This window comes from Gopherus flavomarginatus, chromosome 4 (genome assembly GCF_025201925.1).
Source record: "Gopherus flavomarginatus isolate rGopFla2 chromosome 4, rGopFla2.mat.asm, whole genome shotgun sequence".
NCBI classification, from domain to species: domain Eukaryota; kingdom Metazoa; phylum Chordata; order Testudines; family Testudinidae; genus Gopherus; species Gopherus flavomarginatus.
In genome coordinates, this window is record NC_066620.1 from 133,616,187 (window position 1) to 133,638,365 (window position 22,179).

At 44.5% G+C, this 22,179-nt stretch overlaps 2 protein-coding genes across 10 annotated transcripts in view; one reads left to right on the forward strand and one right to left on the reverse strand.

Annotated features, from left to right (window-relative positions):
• The window catches only part of SESN1 (sestrin 1), a 141,697-nt gene extending 125,623 nt beyond the window's left edge, over positions 1-16,074 (forward strand). For 4 of the 5 annotated variants that reach the window (XM_050951393.1, XM_050951396.1, XM_050951397.1 and 1 more), the window contains 6 exons: positions 247-394; positions 2,425-2,537; positions 2,812-3,002; positions 3,306-3,450; positions 4,816-8,060; positions 14,145-16,074. In XM_050951393.1, the coding sequence (XP_050807350.1) occupies positions 247-394; positions 2,425-2,537; positions 2,812-3,002; positions 3,306-3,450; positions 4,816-4,902 (684 nt within the window). In that variant the 3' untranslated portion in view covers positions 4,903-8,060; positions 14,145-16,074. Of the gene's footprint in view, positions 1-246; positions 395-2,424; positions 2,538-2,811; positions 3,003-3,305; positions 3,451-4,815; positions 8,061-14,127 lie in introns of all 5 variants that reach the window. The other variant, XM_050951394.1, reaches the window with a different exon arrangement.
• ARMC2 (armadillo repeat containing 2) overlaps positions 1-22,179 on the reverse strand; it is a 171,552-nt gene that overhangs the window by 18,004 nt on the left and 131,369 nt on the right. For 4 of the 5 annotated variants that reach the window (XM_050951358.1, XM_050951356.1, XM_050951357.1 and 1 more), the window contains one exon: positions 15,862-16,019. The exons of the other annotated variant lie outside the window; for it this stretch is intronic. In XM_050951358.1, coding sequence (XP_050807315.1) covers positions 15,862-16,019 — 158 coding nt within the window. Of the gene's footprint in view, positions 1-15,861; positions 16,020-22,179 lie in introns of those variants that run through there. 5 annotated transcript variants of the gene reach the window in all.

The following is a 22,179-nucleotide window of genomic DNA, read 5'->3' on the forward strand; positions in this document are numbered from 1 at the left end:
TTATTTACAAAGTGGGAGACTAAATCTTTAATACAGTCACACTAGAGCTCTTAGATCGGTATCTCTCTACATAAGAAGAGTTCTGGTCTTTCTAGAAAATATTAAAAAAAAGAAAAAGATGCAAATCAAGGTTGGAGTATGAGCTTTAGCTTTAACTTTAAACTTCTGGCTTCCCAGTTTGTATACAGCTGTCACGTTCTAGTATAGAGAGCACTAAAGTGTGTGTGTGTATGTTTTAATTTTAAGACTACAGAATCTTTCTGTGAAGTTGAAGCACTTATGGAGAAAATGAAGAAGCTACAAGAGTGCAGAGATGAAGAGGAAGCCAGCCAAGAGGAGATGGCCACACGTTTTGAGAGAGAGAAGAGAGAAAGCATGTTTGTGTGTTGTTCAGGTAAAAATACATAAGTGGTGATTATTTAGACTTAACTAAACGTGTTGGAGAAATCAACCTACTTTTAACATCTACCAGTTACTGAAAAAGTGGTATTTTTGTTGTGTTTTATTGCACAAACAAAAACTTAATTTAAAAAGGATGATGGTTAGAGAAGTGTGATTTTTAAACAAACCCTTAAAAACAAGGAGGTGCCAAGTCGTGTGACATCTCTTAAACATACCGTAATGCCCACTAACAGCCTCCATATCTTCACAAGGAACTTAATTTTGCCTCCAACAGATAAGAAAATGCTACTCAATTATTCGCCTACAGTGTAATGTAAAACCTAATTACCTCAGCTACAGTAGCAAATATTAAACACTGATGTGCATGAGTTGAATGTGGGGTCTGTTATTTTTCAGGGAAATATGAGATTGTACTTAAAGTCTGCTACAAGCCTAATGTTGTTCTGGGTTCTTCCACAGAAATTAAATTAAACTGTGGTTTGTAAGTTCTAGAGCTCTGTTTCCTTGAACTTTTGATCCAAAAAAATCCACTTACTGCCCATGAAATTCTGAAAAAAAAGTAAGCGCAAGATGTTTGATAATTTGTGGTTTTTGCATATAAAGAAAGAAGCTGGATTTTTTCCTTCAAGGAATTGCCTCTAGAGATCCATACTCTTCCAATTGTATTAGGCTGTACATAGCCAGAACCTTTAAAATCAGTCTAAAGAGGTTGTGTATACCTTACAGACAATCTCTGCACTTTTTAAGTGAAACCATGCTTATCCCACGGCTGCTGCAGTTCCTAATTGCTTACCCAGAGAACAACTGCGATAAGCAGAGGATAAAGGATGAATAAACTGTGGAGCCAATTTCTTTGGTTTAATTTCTTGAATGTCTGGAAAGGACTGGTACCCTGGGTGCTATCACCATTCGGGCAACTACACCCATGTTCCCCCTCTGTGGTTGCTCAAGTGCACCTACTTTAGGCACTTGGTTCCTCAGCCATCACCTCTCTTGAGGAGATACCCATGTCTCTTTCCCTCCTGACCAGGGTTTTTCCAAGCTGCACTGTCCCCTGCCTGCACTGATATATCCTCAGCAAGCCAGATTGCCTAACCAGGCCAGTGCCTGTGCTTTGCTTTGCTTTCTCTCTGAAGGCTATGAACAGCTGTACTACAAGTTACCACATAGCTTTTACTAAATAAGCACATTTATTCTTAAGATGAAAGTGTTACAGAAAAAACATTAAAACAGTAAAAGAACCTACACGCATACTAAAAAGCTTATCAGAGATCACCACAGCTTAACTTCCTCGGGTGTGGTAGGTGTCAGTCCTTCAAACCCACAACTGGGTTTCTCTGTGGTTACAAGTTCATAACTGATTCAGATTTAGAACTAGAACCCAGACTGGGCAGAACAACTGTTTCTTTATACAGCTTGGGCCTTTGATGGTGGCCTTCAGTAACCGGTAATCAGCAGACAAAGACCCTCTTCTCATGGCATAGCTTCAAAAGGCTAGTTTTTTCATAACGGGTTGAGGAATATGCATTCACCTCTTCCTAGATATTCCCCAGGAAAATAATTTAATGGTTTTTATTCTAAAAGTCCATTCTTGTCTTGCACGTTGTTTGAACCTCCAGGTCTCGCATATCACCCCCTTTAGAGGTTACATACAATCTTGGCCCACAATAATACATAAATCATTCATTTAATACAATGGACCCCAAAGATACTTAAACTTAATTTAGTAAGGTCTTCCGAGGATATTGCAGGAAATTGCCATATCTTTCACAAGTTCTACCATAAATTACAAACTTCTCCAGTTACTACTAGGTAACCTAGTTTTGCGAGAGTTCCCTGTATTAGGATTGTTTCTTGGTGGGATGGGGGAGATCAGTGGGAGGTGTTACTGTTGTACTGTTACAAATTGTACTGTTGAGGTGAGAGAATCCACAATGGCTTCACAAGTGCTCTTCCATTTTTGTTTTCTTGCTGGAATATGCTGAGATTAACTTGTGAAACTCCTGCTGTTTACTTTAACAGAGGATGAGGAGTCAGCGCCAACAAGAGATGTATCTCGCCACTTTGAGGATACAAGCTATGGGTATAAAGACTTCTCCAGACATGGAATGCATGTGCCTACATTCCGTGTTCAGGTAACAGAAAAGTGATCAGTAACCAGCATCAGAAAATGCGTACAATCAGTGTGTTAAATTGTACCAATTACTTTGCATCAAAACTTGTCACTAGTTCTAACTATTGCCTAGAGAACAGGAGAGGATTTATTTGTTGTTTTATTTTACAAATAAGCACTTTTATTTCCAGAGCAATACATTTATAGTGATTATACTTGATAAAGGAAATTGAAGAGCTAGAACTTCAATGTGTCTTTGTGAAACATGTAGTCAGTTTTGGTTTCTTTATTTTAAGGACTATTCCTGGGAGGACCATGGCTATTCCTTGGTTAATCGTCTTTACCCAGATGTGGGGCAGCTGATTGATGAGAAGTTTCATATTGCTTATGATCTGACATACAATACAATGGCCATGCACAAAGATGTGGATACCTCCATGCTTAGACGTGCAATTTGGAATTATATCCACTGTATGTTTGGAATAAGGTTGGTCTTGTCATGTTCCTTATACAAAACAATTAGATTTGATAGTATCTCTCACTAGTTTTTTTTTCCTGATGGAAGGAAAGCCATTCCTTATACTATCAGTGATACATTTCATTGCCATGACAGCAATACAGGAGCAAGACTCTACTTAAGGGGGTAAGAGAGACATATTTCTAGAAAGCAAGTCTCTGTTCACAGCTGGAATAACTAATTGTGTACAGTAGTTTGAAACATAATTTCTAAGTGAAATACTAAGATTGTGGGACAGGAAAATGAAAGTATTCTCCTTTCACTTCTGAACAGATACGATGATTATGACTATGGTGAAATTAATCAGTTGTTGGATCGCAGTTTTAAAGTTTACATCAAAACTGTGGTTTGCACTCCTGAAAAAACCACAAAAAGAATGTATGATAGCTTCTGGAGGCAGTTCAAACACTCTGAGAAGGTACTGTCTGCATGTATTCTGAGTAGCTCAGTAAACTTGGTAGTAATGCTAGTAGCCATAGTGTGCTACAATAATAGTGTTAAATGCTATGATAATCAGAGAATCGTGCTTCAGTTATGAAATTACTTAGATCTTACTTCTGTTGGATAAATATCAAACTGAATTTGTGGAATACACTTTCCAATAAGCATAACTTTTCCTTGTCTACTAAATATGCTAGCTAACAGACAAGCCAAGTTGTTTGCTGGTCAGTATGCAAACTTTCTTGTTATGTAGAGGGAAATAGATAAATTGCTAAACTACTTATCAATATACACAATTTAATTAACAAAGACTCTTCTCTAGGGCCAATTGAGAAAATCAAGGCCATTGTACATCATGACAAGGGACCCCCTGTGGCCTATCCCTTATGGTCCATGCCCCAGAAGGCAGTGTTATGGAATGTTCTTTTGCCCTAGGAGCAGCAGCCCCCCACCCCTCTCCCAAAAGTACTTATTCCTAAAGCAGATAAACCCCAGCTGCTATGTGACTCAGGTTCCCTGTGGCCTTCTCCAGCCACAAAGTTCTCTCTTATGATGGTGCTGGGAGGCGTTTCCCCTAAGTAGCAGATCTTGGGGATAGCACCCATTGAAGTTCATGGTATCAGCACTATTTCAGGCTGCCTGCAGGCGCTCAGACATCAGTTACACGCAGTTGATGTCTTCAAGCTTTTGTTTACGACTATGGAGCCAAGAAACTTTTATTTAAAAAAAAAAAAAAAAAAAAAAAGCTTTCATTTTGTTGTATTAAGGTGACTGTGATCTGGGGCCTTAGGCCTGTAGTGTGTGTGCCTTAGGCCTGGTCTACACCTAACACCTGGGTCTACCTACCTACTTACCTTGCTCAGTACTGTGAATAGTTTCATGCCCTGGGTCATGTAGTTAGGTCAACCTAACCCCAACTGTAGACACAGCTAAACTGATGGAAGAACTATCCTGTCAAGCTAGATATCACCTCTTGGAGAAATGGATTTGCTGCAGCAATGGAAACCCCCCTTCTCTTGCTGTAGTGTCTACACGACAGTGGTGCTGTTGCAGCATTGCAGGTGTGCTGCTGGAGTACTTGCAGTGTAGACATACCTTTAATCTGGCCCTTCTCTTATCAAAAGAGAGTGATGTCTGATAGCATCAGACCCACCACACCACCTGCTTCTCTCACCCCACGCCATTCCCGCCCTTTAGCTTCCCTAAGATCCTTTGAAACATTTTCAAAGTTGCCCTGCACCTCTAGCATTTGCTGGAAACCTTTCTCCTCCTGCAAGCTTTATGGCAGGGAGAGAGCTATCTGTATGTGTAACTTTACTTTTGTTTTTTTTGTTTTTTAAAGGTTCATGTTAATTTGCTTCTTATAGAAGCTCGGATGCAAGCTGAACTACTTTATGCTCTGAGAGCTATTACTCATTATATGACCTGATACCTTTGACTGACTAACAGCGATGGAATGTTCAGCAGATACAGCCTATAGCGTGAACCTACGAAGCACCAGGACCAATGGTCACTAGAAATTAAGAGACTTTGCCGTAACTTCTTTAGTTTCAGCTATTTCATTGTTGGAATATCGCTGTTGCCACTGAGCAGTGACTGCGTGGCAGTTGAAAGGATAGAGTTGTGTCAGAGTGCTGCCTGTTCACAGTATTGGGCTTTAGACAGCATAGGAAACCATGACTTGTGGCAATACAGCAGATGGTAAATACATAAATCTTGTCTTAGGTTAAATACAATGGGAGCTGGAGCATAAGACGCAAAAAAAAAAAAAAAAAAAAAGTGCACCTTGATGACTCCTGCTTTTGATACATAAGAATAATTTTAGAAAACCCGGATGCTGCTATTTGTGCTGGTGGAATGAACTGAGACTGGCTGTTCCAGTTAAGCTGTAAGTGAAAATGAGCACTGCTATATTCTGAGCCTACATTACATTGTGTGTGGTTTTAAAGAAAACATGCCCCCTTGTTTAGCATCTTCTTAAAAGTCAGAACTAATCTTCCTCAGGCCATACTGACAATTTTGAAGGTAACAGAGATTTCTCTTACTGTAGTATCGCCTTAAAGAAAAACATGTTGTAGGACAATGTGTTCAGAATTCTTTGGTGAAATCCAAAGCGCAGTTGTCTTGCTGTAGGGAGGGGATGGGGAAATTCAGTCCTGAAAGCTATTTAGGTAAGTGTAGAACTACATGAATTGCCCCTTAATCTGCTTTCCAAGGATGAACATTTTCTGTCACTGATGCCCATTCCTTTGTTGTCCTGCATTTTTTTGTTTCTAGGAGCTAGCTAAGGTGTGGGAATGTTACACTGACTGTTTGGCAGTCCAGAGTATCACAAGCCCAGTGCTAGTCTTAATGATTTTGCAGCTGCTTAAGTAACTAAGCTGAAAAACATCTATTTTTTAGTAAATCAAAACATTAAAATGATAATGTTCAATATACAGTTGGTTTCAGAGAATACATTGAAAACTTATGAGTGTGAATTGCTTTTGAAATCTGTCAGTATTACTGGTATTTTTAAATAAAGGATAGCAACTTTTTTCTCTGTTCTTTATTTTACACTATCTTATTGCTTTAAACTACACTAAAGGATCAAAGCCTGTGAGAGGCACAGCTGAGCAAACCTCCTATATAACTTGTGAAGCTGACAGAACCTCCCTGTTAATTATTCAGTTGGTCAGATTAAGGGAGTAGTGATTAGTTTTAGGGGAAAAATACAAAGTTCACCCCAGTAAACATTTTATCTTTAGTCAGCACCACCTTCTCTTGCTTGCTCAAGACCATTCTTTGTTCCCTCCCTGACTCTACTCCCCTACCATGACCTATGAGAAGAGATTTTCCAACTCGATTTTTCCAAACCTGCCAGCTCTCTGGGTATTTTCAAAAGAATTAAGTACAAAGATAAAACATACTAGTGACCTTTAGTGTGTCTAGTTCCAGAACTTGTGTTATAATTATCAATCAGTCAAAGAAACTTTCATGGGCTAGAATGGGTTAAAACCAAGCAGCAGTTGAGTAAGGAGAGAAAGGACATTTGTTAATCAATTAAGCCAGTCTTCATTTAGTAAATGCATGAGTCACCCTGTATGTCACTGAAGAATAATCTACTCAGTGCTGCCAGGCTTAAACAAAAACTTTAACAAGTCCCCACTGTCTATTGTACTGTACAAAAGAGTGAGTAATGTCAAATTCTTCTTGACTATGTTCCTGCAGTGTATTATAATAGTACTTAACACATACATGCAGTGTTGTACAAATATTACCTAAGTAATAGAGGGGTGATGATTAGTTACGAGAGCCTGATGCTGGAGATTGGGAAAAGGAGACTGCGATTTACCAGGTTACAGAGCAACTCGGTGGCAAAGCTGGAATTAAAACAAGATTTCTGGCTGCCAGCCTTTTGTGCTCACTCAACTAAATCAAGCTGGCTCTTGCTGAGGATAAGCTAGTGTGAGCCTAGAGGGATATAGGATTGCTCTTTAAAACAATGTTATGATACAGGCAGAGTAGGGCCCTACAAAAAGAAAGATGCATTAGTGACCATGGCCCTCAAGCTCCATGAGGATTTCAGTATCTCAGCCAGAGGTCAAGTGTCTATTTCAGGAGTGGGTGGGGAAGGTTCTGTGGTCTGCAATGTAGAGGAGGTCAGACTAGATGATCATGATGGTCCCTTGTGGCCTTAGTCTATATACAATTGCTGTGGTGAGTACCTATTGAAAGAGAGCCAGACACTAAAAGAAAATATTTCAGCTACTAGCTAAAGAAGTGGTTTGATGTTATAGAGGTATTGCGCGCACACATGCTAATTCTGATTTATACCATTAACAATCTGCTTCATTTATTTCTACCTCTGAACCTTAATTGTGAACAGTTTCATTAAATGCTACTTGTATTTCAGTTGAAAACTAAAGCCCATTTTAGTGGAGTAGGAACATTCTAGAAATAGCTTAGAAAGATACTACAGCCCCAAAAGCTAAAACATTATCTAAAATGATGTGGGGGAAAGATTAATAAACTGTCACAAAATTGTAACTAACAGGAAGCATCTGCTATTTCCTCTCAACAGGATTTTGATGTTCCAAAACCATAGAATAAGAACTTGGCTTTAAAGGGCAATTCCTAAAACTTAGCTCTGTTGAACTGCATCTAACTCCAGGCAGCAGTAAAGACAAAGGGGAGATTCCTGCTCTGAAAACTGGAGTTACAGTGGTGCTCAGAGAGCTGTACTCGTCCTTTTGCCAACAGAGGCAGCTAAACCTAAGAGGTATTTTTCCCCCATGGCCCAAAGACACTCTGATCCTTCAATAATATTCCAAATGCTCTCTCGCTCTCAACCCTACACACATTTTCAAGCATTACCACTCTGCACTGCTTTGTATGTTGGTTATGATACCATCAAGCTTTTTGGCCTTAAAACAGTGAAGGATGATATTTAAGAGAAAACCTTCTCATTCTAGATGGAAGCTGTGGTTACCTTACATTAACTATACTATTTTGATATGTATTATCAGCTTATATTCCATTGATGGTGCACATGGACCCTGTAGTTTGAGTTTGGATTCTTTTGGCCAGCAGTGTTTGGGGGGCAGGGTGGCTGTCACTCCTATACCCTCAATGTCCTTGTGCCTCTGAGTGAGGGTGCAGAGGGCAGGCCAACCCCAACTGCCATATATGGACAACACAAAGAATTACAGTTACTGTAAGGTAAATAGCTTTCTTCGAGTCCCTATGTGCACCTCTACCTCTGTCATAAACAGATAGCTAAGGGTTAATGTCTCTTTCACCTGAAGCACCTGACCAGAGGACCAATCAGGAAACCGGATTTTTTCAACTTTGGGTGGAGGAAATTTTGTGTCTGAGTCTTTGTTTTCTGTCTGCCTGCTTTTCTCTGAGCTTTGGAGAAGTAGTTGCTGCTTTCTAATCTTCTGTTTCTAAGTGTAAGGACAAAGAAATCAGATAGTAAGTTATATGGTTTCTTTTCTTTGGTATTTGCATGAATATAAGTGCTGGAGTGCTTTGATTTGTATTCTTTTTGAATAAGGCTGTTTATTCAATATTCTTTTAAGCAATTGACCCTGTATTTTGTCACCTTAATACAGAAAGACCATTTGTATGTATTTTTTCTTTCTTTTATATATAAAGCTTTCTTTTAAGACCTGTTGGAGTTTTCTTTTCTGGGAAATTTCAGGGAAATTGAGTCTGTACTCACCAGGGAATTGGTGGGAGGAAGAAATCAGGGGGAGATCTGTGTGTGTTGGATTTGCTAGCCTGATTTTGCATTCCCTCTGGGTGAAGAGGAAAGTGCTTTTGTTTCCAGGACTGGGAACGGAGAGGGGGAGTCACTCTGTTTGGATTCACAGAGCTTGTGTCTGTGTATCTCTCCAGGAGCACCTGGAGGGGGGAAGGGAAAAAGGATTATTTCCCTTTGTTGTGAGACTCAAGGGATTTGGGTCTTGGGGTCCCCAGGGAAGGTTTTTCAGGGGGAACAGAGTGCCCCAAAATACTCTAATTTTTTGGGTGGTGGCAGCAAGTACCAGGTCCAAGCTGGTAACTAAGCTTGGAGGTTTTCATGCTAACCCCCATATTTTGGACGCTAAGGTCCAAATCTGGGACTAAGGTTTGACATGGTGGCAGAGGTGGGATAGACAGAATCCAGAAGCCAGTGGAAATATTTTATTTTTCTTTTCTCTGCTAGGGGCTTTTTAGCAGAGAGAAACAGTTTGGTTTTAAAAGGGAACCAGAGAGAATTTTTTTTCTGCTCTCTCTGGCAGTTTGTGGCTTGCATATTAAGCAAGAAACATTAAGGAGCTGTTACAGGTCTTTTGTCATGCAATAGCTCTCCCATTGAGAGTCATTACCAGCACTATATACATGCAAATAAAGTGGTTTTTCAGGTTTACTTAACATTGAAGATTAGCTAAAGGCACTGTTGCTAGGCAGACTTCAGGAGGCAACAGAGAACCTGCAGTTCAGAAGATAAACACCGGAGGGCACCCCAACACAAGAAAACAGGAACCATGACTTCTAAGGCAAAAATTAAGGCCGAAGAACAAATCAAAGAAGCTGAACACAGGCAAGAGATGGAAAAACACAAACAGGAACTAGAAATAAAACAAAAAGAGATGGAGCTGAAAAAAAAGGAAGAAAGCATCAAACTGGCAGCCTACCAAAGAGAACAGGCAGCCAAAGAGGCAGCACACAAAAAAAAACTAGAAAAAGAAGAGGTGGCCCACCGCCGAGAAATGGAAAAAACAACAAAAAGAAAATGAAGAGAAGGAAAAACAGAGAAAACATGAACTGGACTTGGCAAAAGCCGGGCTGCATGTGCCAGCCAACCCTAACAACCCGGCGCCAATTATTGCTCCACAGCACAGGAAATTTCCCACCTACAAGGCAGGGGATGACACAGAGGCCTTCTTGGAAAATTTTGAAAGAGCCTGTCTTGGGTACAGCATCCCCGAAGACCAGTACATGGTAGAATTAAGGTCACAGCTCAGTGGACCTTTAGCAGAGGTGGCAGCTAAAATGCCTAAGCAGCAAATGAATGACTATAAACTTTTTCAAACCAAGGCCAAATACAGAATGGGGATAACCCCAGATCATGCCCGTCGGCGCTTCAGAACCCAAAAGTGGAAACCAGATGTGTCATTTCCCAAACACGCCTACTAAGTTGCAAAAAACTATGAGGCCTGGATAACAGGACACAACGTTCAAACCTTGGAAGAACTGCACCTCCTCATACAAATGGAGCAGTTCTTGGATGGTGTTCCTGAAAACATCACACGGTACATACAAGATGGAAAACCCAAAGACCTCGCTGAGGCGGGGGAGATTGGAGCCAAATGGATGGAAGTGGCAGAAAGCAAGAAAGCTACTGTCAAGGGGAACGAATACCCCAGGGGGCACACCGACCATAAACCCTACAACCGAGGACAGCCAAAGACCCCACATACAACCCAAGTAAAGCCACAGATGCCCTACTCTTCCACCTCAACAGTCTCCAGTAACGCACCTTAGCCCAGTGACCCATCAGATGGAAGATGCTTTAAGTGTAATGAACTGGGACATATCAAGGCCAACTGTCCAAAGAACACCATGCGAGTGCAATTCATGACACCACCATCACACCAAAAATCCCCAGGCCCGGATGCCTCTCAAATACCCTTGGAACGAAGGGAAAATTTGAGAGTGGGCGGAAAAAAGGTTACTGCATGGAGAGACACGGGGGCACAAGTGTCAGCTATCCACCAATCCTTCGTTGACCCCAAATTCATCAACCCAAAGGCCAAAGTTACAATTTACCCCTTCATGTCACAAGCTGTAGACTTGCCTACGGCTCAACTGCCTGTCCAGTACAAAGGCTGGTCAGGAATGTGGACTTTTGCAGTCTATGACAATTATCCTATCCCCATGCTACTGGGAGAAGACTTGGCCAACCAGGTGAAGCGGGCCAAGCGAGTGGGAATGGTTACACGTAGCCAAACCAGGCAAGCTTCCAGACCCATTCCTGTTCCTGAACCGTCCACAGACGCCCCGTCTGGGTTACCAGAGACCCAGACAGAAGTAGTGGACCCGGATTCCATGCCAACCACTGAAACAGCCACAACACCTCCAGTCCCAGGCCCGGAACTGGAACAGCAACCAGCACCAGCAAGTGCAACCACATCTTCAAACTCAAAGCCAGAGGGCGCCAGCGAGCCAAAACTGGCAAAAGCAACAGACAGCCATACCCAAAAGGCTCAGCCAGAGCCTGAAATAACCACAGGTGCACCAGCGGAGAGCGGTTCACCAGCACCAGAAACAACCCCATCACCTACATTGCTTCCAGAGGAACCAAGCCCAAGTCCACAGTCTGAGGAAGAACTGGTGACCCCAGCCTCAAGAGAACAGTTCCAGACTGAGCAGGAAGCAGATGACAGCCTGCAGAAAGCTTGGGCGGCGGCACGGAGCACCCCACCGCCTCTCAGCTCTTCTAATCGATCCCGGTTTGTTATAAACCAAGGACTTTTATACAAGGAAATTCTTTCTGGTGGACACCGGGAAGAATGGCAGCCGCAAAAACAGTTGGTGGTTCCAACTAAGTACCGGGGGAAGCTCTTAAGCTTAGCCCATGATCATCCCAGTGGCCATGCTGGGGTGAACAGAACCAAAGACAGGTTGGGGAAGTCCTTCCACTGGGAGGGGATGGGCAAGGACGTTGCCAAGTATGTCCGGTCTTGTAAGGTATGCCAAAGAGTGGGAAAGCCTCAAGACCAGGTCAAGGCCCCTCTCCAGCCACTCCCCATAATTGAGGTCCCATTTCAGCGAGTAGCTGTGGATATTCTGGGCCCTTTCCCAAAAAAGATGCCCAGAGGAAAGCGGTACGTACTGACTTTAGTGGACTTTGCTACCCGATGGCCAGAAGCAGTCGCTCTAGGCAACACCAGGGCTAACACTGTGTGCCTGGCCCTAACAGACATCTTTGCCAGGGTAGGTTGGCCCTCCGACATCCTTACAGATTCAGGGTCTAATTTCCTGGCAGGGACCATGGAAAAACTGTGGGAAACTCATGGGGTGAATCACTTGGTTGCCACCCCGTACCACCATCAAACCAGTGGCCTGGTGGAAAGGTTCAATGAAACTTTGGGGGCCATGATACGAAAATTCATCAACGAATTCTCCAATAATTGGGACCTAGTGTTGCAGCAGTTGCTGTTTGCCTACAGGGCTGTATCACATCCCAGTTTAGGGTTTTCACCATTTAAACTTGTGTATGGTCACGAGGTTAAGGGACCATTACAGTTGGTAAAGCAGCAATGGGAGGGGTTTACGCCTTCTCCAGGAACTAACATTCTGGACTTTGTTAGCAACCTACAAAGCACCCTCCAACACTCTTTAGCCCTTGCTAGAGAGAACCTAAAGGATGCTCAGGAAGAGCAAAAGGCCTGGTATGACAGACATGCCAGAGAACGTTCCTTCAAGGTAGAAGACCAGGTTATGGTCTTGAAGGCGCAACAGGCCCATAAGATGGAAGCATCATGGGAAGGGCCATTCACGGTCCAAGAGCGCCTGGGAACTGTAAATTACCTCATAGCATTTCCCAATTCCTCACTAAAGCCTAAAGTGTACCATGTTAATTCTCTCAAGCCTTTCTATTCCAGAGATTTACAGGTTTGTCAGTTTACAGTCCAGGGAGATGATGCTGAGTGGCCTGACGGTGTCTACTACGACGGGAAAAAAGACGGTGGCGTGGAAGAGGTGAACCTCTCAACCACCCTGGAACGTCTGCAGTGGCGACAAATCAAGGAGCTGTGCACTAGCTTTGCCCCATTATTCTCAGCCACCCCAGGACGGACTAAACGGGCATACCACTCCATTGATACAGGTAATGCTCACCCAGTCAGAACCCCACCCTACCGGGTGTCTCCTCATGCCCAAGCTGCTATAGAACGGAAGATCCAGAACATGCCAGAGATGGGTATAATCCGCTCATCTACCAGTCCATGGGCATCTCCAGTGGTTCTGGTACCCAAACCAGATGGGGAAATACGCTTTTGCATGGACTACTGTAAGCTAAATGCGGTAACTCGTCCGGACAACTATCCAATGCCACGTACCGATGAGCTATTGGAGAAGTTGGGACGTGCCCAGTTCATCTCTACAATAGACTTAACCAAGGGGTACTGGCAAGTACCGCTAGATGAACCTGCCAAGGAGAGGTCAGCATTCGTCACCCATGCGGGGGTGTATGAATTCAGTGTCCTTCCTTTCAGCCTTCGAAATGCACCCGCCACCTTCCAGAGGCTGGTAGATGGTCTAATAGTTGGACTGGAAGAATTTGCAGTCACCTACCTCGATGATGTGGCCATTTTTTCAGACTCCTGGCCCGAACACCTACTACACCTAAAAAAGGTCTTTGAGCGCATCAGGCAGGCAGAACTAACTGTTAAGGCCAAAAAGTGTCAAATAGGCCAAAACAGAGTAACTTACCTGGGGCACCAGGTGGGTCGAGGAACCATAAACCCCCTACAGGCCAAGGTGGATGCTATCCAAAAGTGGCCTGTCCCAAGGTCAAAGAAACAGGTCCAATCCTTCTTAGGCTTGGCTGGGTACTACAGGCGATTTGTACCACACTACAGCCAAATCGCTGCCCCACTGACCGACCTGACCAAAAAGACCCAGCCAAATGCAGTTAAGTGGACTAATAGGTGTCAAAAGGCCTTTACCCAACTTAAGGCAACGCTCATGTCTAACCTTGTGCTCAGGGCCCTGAATTTTGACAAACCATTCCTAGTAACCACGGATGCATCTGAGCGTGGTATAGGAGCAGTGCTCATGCAGGAAGCAACAGATCACAACTTCCATCCTGTCGTGTTTCTCAGCAAGAAACTGTCTGAGAGGGAAAGTCACTGGTCAGTCAGTGAAAAGGAATGCTATGCCATTGTGTACGCCCTGGAAAAGCTACGCCCATATGTTTGGGGACAGCGGTTCCAACTACAAACTGACCATGCTGCACTACAGTGGCTTCATACTGCCAAGGGGAACAACAACAAACTTCTTCGTTGGAGTTTAGCTCTCCAAAATTTTGATTTTTATACTATTTTGATATGTATTATCAGCTTATATTCCATTGATGGTGCACATGGACCCTGTAGTTTGTTTGGATTCTTTTGGCCAGCAGTGTTTGGGGGGCAGGGTGGCTGTCACTCCTATACCCTCAATGTCCTTGTGCCTCTGAGTGAGGGTGCAGAGGGCAGGCCAACCCCAACTGCCATATATGGACAACACAAAGAATTACAGTTACTGTAAGGTAAATAGCTTTCTTCAAGTCCCTATGTGCACCTCTACCTCAATATAACGCTGTCCTCAGGAGCCAAAAAATCTTACCACATTATAGGTGACACCGCATTATATCGAACTTGCTTTGATCTGCCAGAGTGCACATCCCCCCCACCCCCCCGAGTGCTGCTTTATTGCGTTATATCCAAATTTGTATATCTGGTCATGTTATATGGGGGTAGAGGTGTATTCCATTGTTGGTGGTTCACAAGCCATAACCTAGAGCACAGGAGGCGAGTGATAGGAGTCTGCCTAAACAATGAACGGGAGGCAGCTTTACCAAAGTAGCATCAGATCTTGAGTACTGAGTAATGCTGGGTATACATATTATGCCCCCAGTTGGAGGCACTAAGACACATGATAGATTCAAAACTCCCAAGGGACACTGCTGGCCAACAGTATTCAAACAAGTACCCAGGATGCATTGCACCAACAGTAGAATATTGCACGTGCACACCCCTTCCACCCCCCCATCCCAGCTCTCTCCACCTCTAGTCTGGGCACTGATTCAGTGGATTGGGGCAGCCTTCTCTCTCCCTTTCTGTTGTGCATGACTAGTCCTATAATACTAATTCTTCCTCTTATTTCAAGGACAGAGCCAGGACTAGTCCTGCATAACGGAAAGAGGGAGAAAGAAAGCTGCTCGTGATCCATTAGATTCTTGCCCAAACTAGAGCTGGAGAAAGCTGAGATAGTTGATCACCAACTTCCCTGTGAAAATGATAAAGCACATGATCCCTCTAGTGGAGAGGAAAAATAATCCCCAGCCAAGAATGGGGATGGTAGAGAGACTCTCTCCCAGCAGTTTAGAGTAGGAGGCTAGAGTTTCCCCTCTCTCCTCAATGAAGAGGGAAATCCCCATGAGAGAGGAGGAAAAGAGATGTCTCCCTTTCTCACAAAAAGGGGAAAATTCCAGTTTACCATTTAAAAAAAAATTCAAGCTCCTGTGCTTCGTTTAAGAGAGAATCTTGTGAAAAGAACAAACTCCAAAAGTAACATTTGCTATGGAATTTTATGAACGAGAAGAAGTACCAAGCCCAAATCTGTAGATAGACGTAGTGTGCTGTGGAACAATCTTCTTATAATGCATAGCTCCTTGTTGCCAGAGATTTCCCATGTGCCCATTGTGGGGGGGAGAGGGGAGGGACTTTAACAAGTATAAGAAGTAAGTTTGGCAAACTATTCAAATAGTCTCTTTTCAGCTGTGAACAAACTTTTCCACCAAAGAAACCCGCAACAGAATTTAATTAATAGAAAAGCCACATTACATCAATAATTTTTTTAAGCGACATTATACAAATACTAACTTTCTCAAAAGATGGTATTCAGTCTAGCTATGAGATAAATTAATGTTATTCATTTGTCCCATAATGTCCAGCATGCTTGCCAATGAAAATGTATAGGTAGCATCAGAAATAGTTAAATATACAATCTACATACAAAAATAATCAGCACTTAATGGAGTTATTTTCAATATATTAATAGCAAACCCTGTTTGCATTTACTACTACTATTTTAAAACAGCTGAAACAGTCTGCAGTTTGTATTAACAGGTTTTTTAGCAGCTCCTAGGTTAAAATGAAGTAATAGTTATAGGCTGAAGGAAGGAATGGTGGCTTTGAATTCTGTTGAGAAGCTTCTGTGCCACAGGCTTGAACTCTGTTTCCCAATACAGTTTGTGATAGTCCCTTAAATCTCTGTCGAAGCTGTAATCCAATGCTAATTCCTCATCTGTAATGGGGAAAAATGTTGTCAACGTTGACGAATACAAAACTCCTATGTATTATCACGAGGGCATGTACAATTTTTACCTGTTCAGCATTCATAGTTTGCAAACAACTTTGAGTTAAACTAAAAACCACTGTCTGAAGAGTATAGTTCTAATGGAAAAACATGAATACATCTGGGCTCAGAAAAATGAGTAAAAAAAAAATAGCACAGTGGGGGTCTATATTTATCACCTCTCAATGGCTTCACAATAGTTGTCTACAAATACTTTTTTTTTTTTCTTAAGTGCCAGCTTGGGAACTCGAAGTCAAGCATCAACAGTAAGAGACTCTACAATTAAATGTAATTAACAAGTTTGTAGATGTAGAAGCCAGGAGGAAATCCCGGTCCTTCCTTTGACAGTGTTGGCTCTTCCTGTGATTGAGGGTGGAGATGAAAGGATGGGAGAAGCTGAACCCTACCAAAAGTAGTGGGGGCAAGCTACCTCCAAAGCAGGGACTTCCAAAGCTTAATAGAAAGGAAAAGCAGTTAGTCCAAGGAGAAGAGTGTTGTTTTTGCAGCAAGGAATCCTGCAATGAGCGGATGGAGATGAAAGCAAAACCAGGACCTCAGATCCAAACAAGCAGCAACATCGCCAAAGATGCTCAAAATGAGTCTGACCACAAAGGGGCTCAGGGAGCGGACTCTGGAAAGGACAGATAAGGGATTCTGAAGTCTGTTCTCAGAGAGAAATGCATTACCTAGCCCAGAGAGTGTTTTCATATATAAATTAACTCTCCCTGACAAAAGACATATCTATTAAATGAGTAGAAATTACACTTATGGTCCGTAACATGTTGAAGGGATGGGTAAAGGCCACGGCTGAGGCGTCCTGGATCAAAAGGTCATAGAAGCATATTTGATACACACACACCTCTGCCTCCTGTCCTTTCCTACTTGCTGCAGTTACTAGACCAAAGAGAATAGTGCGGACCTGAAGCTGAAGATTCCCCGCAGAGATGCAATTACAATGATGGGCTAGATAAATGGGGATCCTCTATGGAAGTACAGTAACTCCTTACTTCAAATTGTCCCAGTTAACACTGTTTCGTTGCTGATCAATTAGAGAACATGCTCATTGAAAGTTGTACAATGCTCCCTTATAACATTGTTTGGCAGCTGCCTGCTTTGTCCACTGCTTGCAGAAAGAGCAGCCCGTTGGAGCTAGCTGGTGGGGGCTTGGAACCAGCATGGACCAGAACTCCCCCTAAGTTCCCTGTGCGGCAGCTGTCCCACAAGCTATCTGTCCTTCCCCCCACTGCCTTGTGCTGCTCCCAGGAGCCTCCTGCTTGCTGTGCAGATGGGCAGAGAAGAAGGGTGTTAATGTCAGGGTATCCCCCCTGTACCTGATCTCCAAAGAGTGGGGGTGGGGGGACATGACAGGACTTAGGACAGAGGGAGCTCACTGGCAGCAGCTGCTGTCTCAACTTGCTGATCTACTTAAAAAGGCAATGTACTTAGAGTGGGGTCAGAGTACTTAAAGGGGCAATGCACACCTCTCTCTCTCACAGGATGTGAGATGCACATCTCTCTCTCTGCCATGCAGTCTCCCCTCCCTCCATTCGTGCTGCCTTGTAGAGTGTGACGCTACATTAGCAACGTGTTAACCCTTGAGGGCTAGTGCTAGTTTATCATTTAGCAATAAGGCATTCTCTGGGAAATATCCCACCCTTTGACTTCACCACCTCAACCAAGCTTCACAATCATCATCGCTGTGTACAGTATTAAATTGTTTTTTAAAAACTTATACTGTGTGTGTATATCTGTCTATATATATAGAGAGAGTGTGTGTGTCTTTTGTCCGGCCAAAAAAAAAAAATTCTCTGGAACCTAACCCTCCTATTTACATTAATTCTTATGGGGAAACTGGATTCACTTAACATCATTTCACTTAAAGTAGCATTTTTCAGGAACATAATTACAATGTTAAGCGAGAAGTTACTGTATGTAGACAAATCATCTCGTCGGAGAGGTTCTAATCTCCCAACCCCCTTCTCAATGTGGAAATCGGGGTATCTCCTGCACTACAGAGCACATGGATGCCATTCCAGGAGTGAGACAAACACACTGCTTCTGCATGGTGTGGTGGAACCCAGGACTAGAGTGCAGGCTCTGTGCCATGAGAACTGGGGGTAGGAGTGACCTGTGAGAGGATGCCCACAGGAGAGGAGGCCAATACCTAGCCCTAGTGGAATGTAAGTGTACTGAGATCCCCCTACCACCCATGTGTAAAAGAGGTAGGCGACAATTGGGTTGACACATTAAAACCCACCGAAGAGGAAGGAGGAAAAAGTGTGATGTGGTAATGAGAACCAAGCTGCCCAACATCACAAGATACACAGCTGCAGACAAGCCCCAGGTCTGCTGTTCCTGCGGAAACTACTGCGATGAGGTAACGGAAGCAACTATGCAGAGTGAGTAAGTGTCAGGCCAAAGGGCCCTGCAGAGGCAGTTAGTAGAGCAAGTGGGAAGAGGGTCTCGGGCTCAGCCAAAAAGCGCCTGTTCCTGTGAGAAGAGGTTATTCACTGGGTGGACTGTGACAGAGCTGCTGGCAAGGGGTCTAAAATGGGGCAGAAAGGAGGAATGGCTTTCCTGGCTGCTGTCCTGCCTCACTCTGCAGACTTTTTATTTCTCACTCTATGTTATTACATGCATCTTCTTGCTAGAGACAGTTAGTGAGGCTAGTGAACTATGGAGCAGCAATCACCTTGCTCCAACTCACAGGAGGCCAACAAATGAGGGGAAAGGGCTGTCTGGCTGGCCTTAGGTACAGTCTTTGAAGTTGCCTCCTACTTCCTGACTGGTAGAACCTTAATGCTGATAAGGCATAGAATGGGTATAATAGCAGGAGAAGGTTCAAGGCCAATATTAACTCACCGTTGTCACTACCAAAATTCGATGACTCCCAACACACACAGGAAGCAGATCTGGTGCATAAGAGTGCCATTTGTATCGTCACTCTTCTTACCGTACATTTGAGGAAGATTAACTTTCAAGTTAAATTTTGATTTAAATAACCCTCCTTACATGTTACAACTAAAATTGTAATTGCAAGAGGACACCCAACTGCTGGCAGATGAACAAGCTAATGGGAGTAATCATGTATTGTGTCAACATCTTGACAACTGGAGGAAGAAAATGTTAGGTGAAAAGGAAAAACCCAGTAGCATTAAGAACGAAGATGCACAGTCACCACTAGACAGCAAAGCTTTCAGGAATGATTGTGATTGACTAGTATGTTTGCGCTTTTGTTAGAGAAATGCTAAGAGGTGCATTATTGATTGTGTAATGAGTATTTTTAGACAGATGCCTTATCTTATCATGCAGTAGTATAGTGCCATCTATCACTGCACAGCAAGGAAAAATAAAGCAAATAAATTACTTAGGGCTTGTCTACATCAGAAAGTTGCAGCGCTGGTGAGGGAGTTACAGCGCTGCAACTTTGAAGGTGTACACATCTGCAGGGCACCACCAGCGCTGCAACTCCCTGTTTGCAGCGCTGGCCGTACTCCCGTTTTGTCTCGGGTGTAGAGGATCCAGCGCTGGTGATCCAGCGCTGGTAATCCAATGTAGACACTTACCAGCGCTTTTCTTGACCTCCGTGGAAGGAGGAAGCCTCTGGTAATCAAGCTGGTCTCCTTTCCCGGTTTGCTCTCTCGTTCCCGGAGCCCAGAGCAAGCAGGTCTCCTTCCCTGCGGTTTGCTGGGTGGCTCCGGGAACGCGAGAGCAAACCGCGGCGAAGCGGGTCTCCTTTCCCGGTTTGCTCTCTCGTTCCCGGAGCCCCGAGCAAGCAGGTCTCCTTCCCTGCGGTTTGCTGGGTGGCTCCGGGAACGAGAGAGCAAACCGCGGCGAAGCGGGTCTCCTTTCCCGGTTTGCTCTCTCGTTCCCGGAGCCCCGAGCAAGCAGGTCTCCTTCCCTGCGGTTTGCTGGGTGGCTCCGGGAACGGGAGAGCAAACCGCGGCGAAGCGGGTCTCCTTTCCCGGTTTGCTCTCTCGTTCCCGGAGCCCCGAGCAAGCAGGTCTCCTTCCCTGCGGTTTGCTGGGTGGCTCCGGGAACGAGAGAGCAAACCGCGGCGAAGCGGGTCTCCTTTCCCGGTTTGCTCTCTCGTTCCCGGAGCCCCGAGCAAGCAGGTCTCCTTCCCTGCGGTTTGCTGGGTGGCTCCGGGAACGAGAGAGCAAACCGCGGCGAAGCGGGTCTCCTTTCCCGGTTTGCTCTCTCGTTCCCGGAGCCCCGAGCAAGCAGGTCTCCTTCCCTGCGGTTTGCTGGGTGGCTCCGGGAACGCGAGAGCAAACCGCGGCGAAGCGGGTCTCCTTTCCCGGTTTGCTCTCTCGTTCCCGGAGCCCAGAGCAAGCAGATCTCCTTCCCTGCGGTTTGCTGGGTGGCTCCGGGAACGAGAGAGCAAACCGCGGCGAAGCGGGTCTCCTTTCCCGGTTTGCTCTCTCGTTCCCGGAGCCCCGAGCAAGCAGGTCTCCTTCCCTGCGGTTTGCTGGGTGGCTCCGGGAACGAGAGAGCAAACCGCGGCGAAGCGGGTCTCCTTTCCCGGTTTGCTCTCTCGTTCCCAGAGCCCAGAGCAAGCAGATCTCCTTCCCTGCGGTTTGCTGGGTGGCTCCGGGAACTAGAGAGCAAACCGCGGCGAAGCGGGTCTCCTTTCCCGGTTTGCTCTCTCGTTCCCGGAGCCCAGAGCAAGCAGGTCTCCTTCCCTGCGGTTTGCTGGGTGGCTCCGGGAACTAGAGAGCAAACCGCGGCGAAGCGGGTCTCCTTTCCCGGTTTGCTCTCTCGTTCCCGGAGCCCAGAGCAAGCAGGTCTCCTTCCCTGCGGTTTGCTGGGTGGCTCCGGGAACGAGAGAGCAAACCGCGGCGAAGCGGGTCTCCTTTCCCGGTTTGCTCTCGCGTTCCCGGAACCCCCCTTGAAGCCGCCCAACAGCGCTGCAGTGTGGCCACATCTAACACCACTTGCAGCGCTGGTTGCTGTAAGTGTGGCCACTCTGCAGCGCTGGCCCTATACAGCTGTACTAATACAGCTGTAACAACCAGCGCTGCAAAACTTTAGATGTAGACATGGCCTCAGTAACTTTGCAGTAAACATGAACCACCACTTCTCGCAGACTGTGGGGCATCTCACTTCTTAGCAAGTCTTCCCAACTACCATCCAATCCTTGCCTGAACAATAATCAACTTTTCAAGAAATTTAAAAAAAAATTGTAAATCAAAATTAACCAAATATTTCCCTCGCTTTGTTTTGGATTTTTCATGTGTGTGTGTTTTTTAAGGCAATTGGAAGAGGCTGACTCAGTGAGTATAATACAAAGCAAAGTAGTGAACATAAAATAAAGGGGTAAGATTAAGTACAGAAACTATGCTCTATTATGTACAATTTGAAAACAAATGTATCAGGCAGTAATAGGATCTAGTTTATCTACATGCCACTAGATGTCATTTCTCTGCTTGTCTTTCTCTCTGGGACACAGGCCCTGGCATGGGGGGAACAAGGCAGGGATTACAGGGAGCCTTGAAAATATAGGGAGATAGGAGGGTGGCCCATGGAACTTGTAGGTGGGAATGGGGGAGTGCAAGAAGCCCCTTGCATGTGCAATAAGAACATAAGAACGGCCGTACTGGGTCAGACCAAAGGTCCATCTAGCCCAGTATCCTGTCTACTGACAGTGGTCAATGCCACTCAGCCTACTAAAGAACAAAGTGTTCAACTCTCTAGTGCATTAGGGGAAATGTCTTATTCCCCTGTGCTGCCCAGTGTGCTCTGTATTCACAATCAAGGTTAGTTAAGCAGCTGAATGTCTGATTGAGTGCTTCTGTAAATCCCTACATTGCTTTGGAGGGGAAGAAGGGCCCAGTTCCAGTATATGGGGCAGTTGGGTCAAACAAGCAAAGGCCTGTTGGTGAAAGACACTAGTAGCTTACTGACTGACAAAGCAGCAGAACTGGGACTGGAATGGCAATGGTACAATAAGGCAGTTCTACCTTGACTACCTACATCTGCAATGAAGGAGGAAAAACATGGAGATAGTAGCTACCGTGAAAGGGTAAAGGCGATTGTGTCACTGAGTAATCCATGAACCACTAAACTGTTTCAATACATTGCATCCCATGCACAGATATTTCCTTGG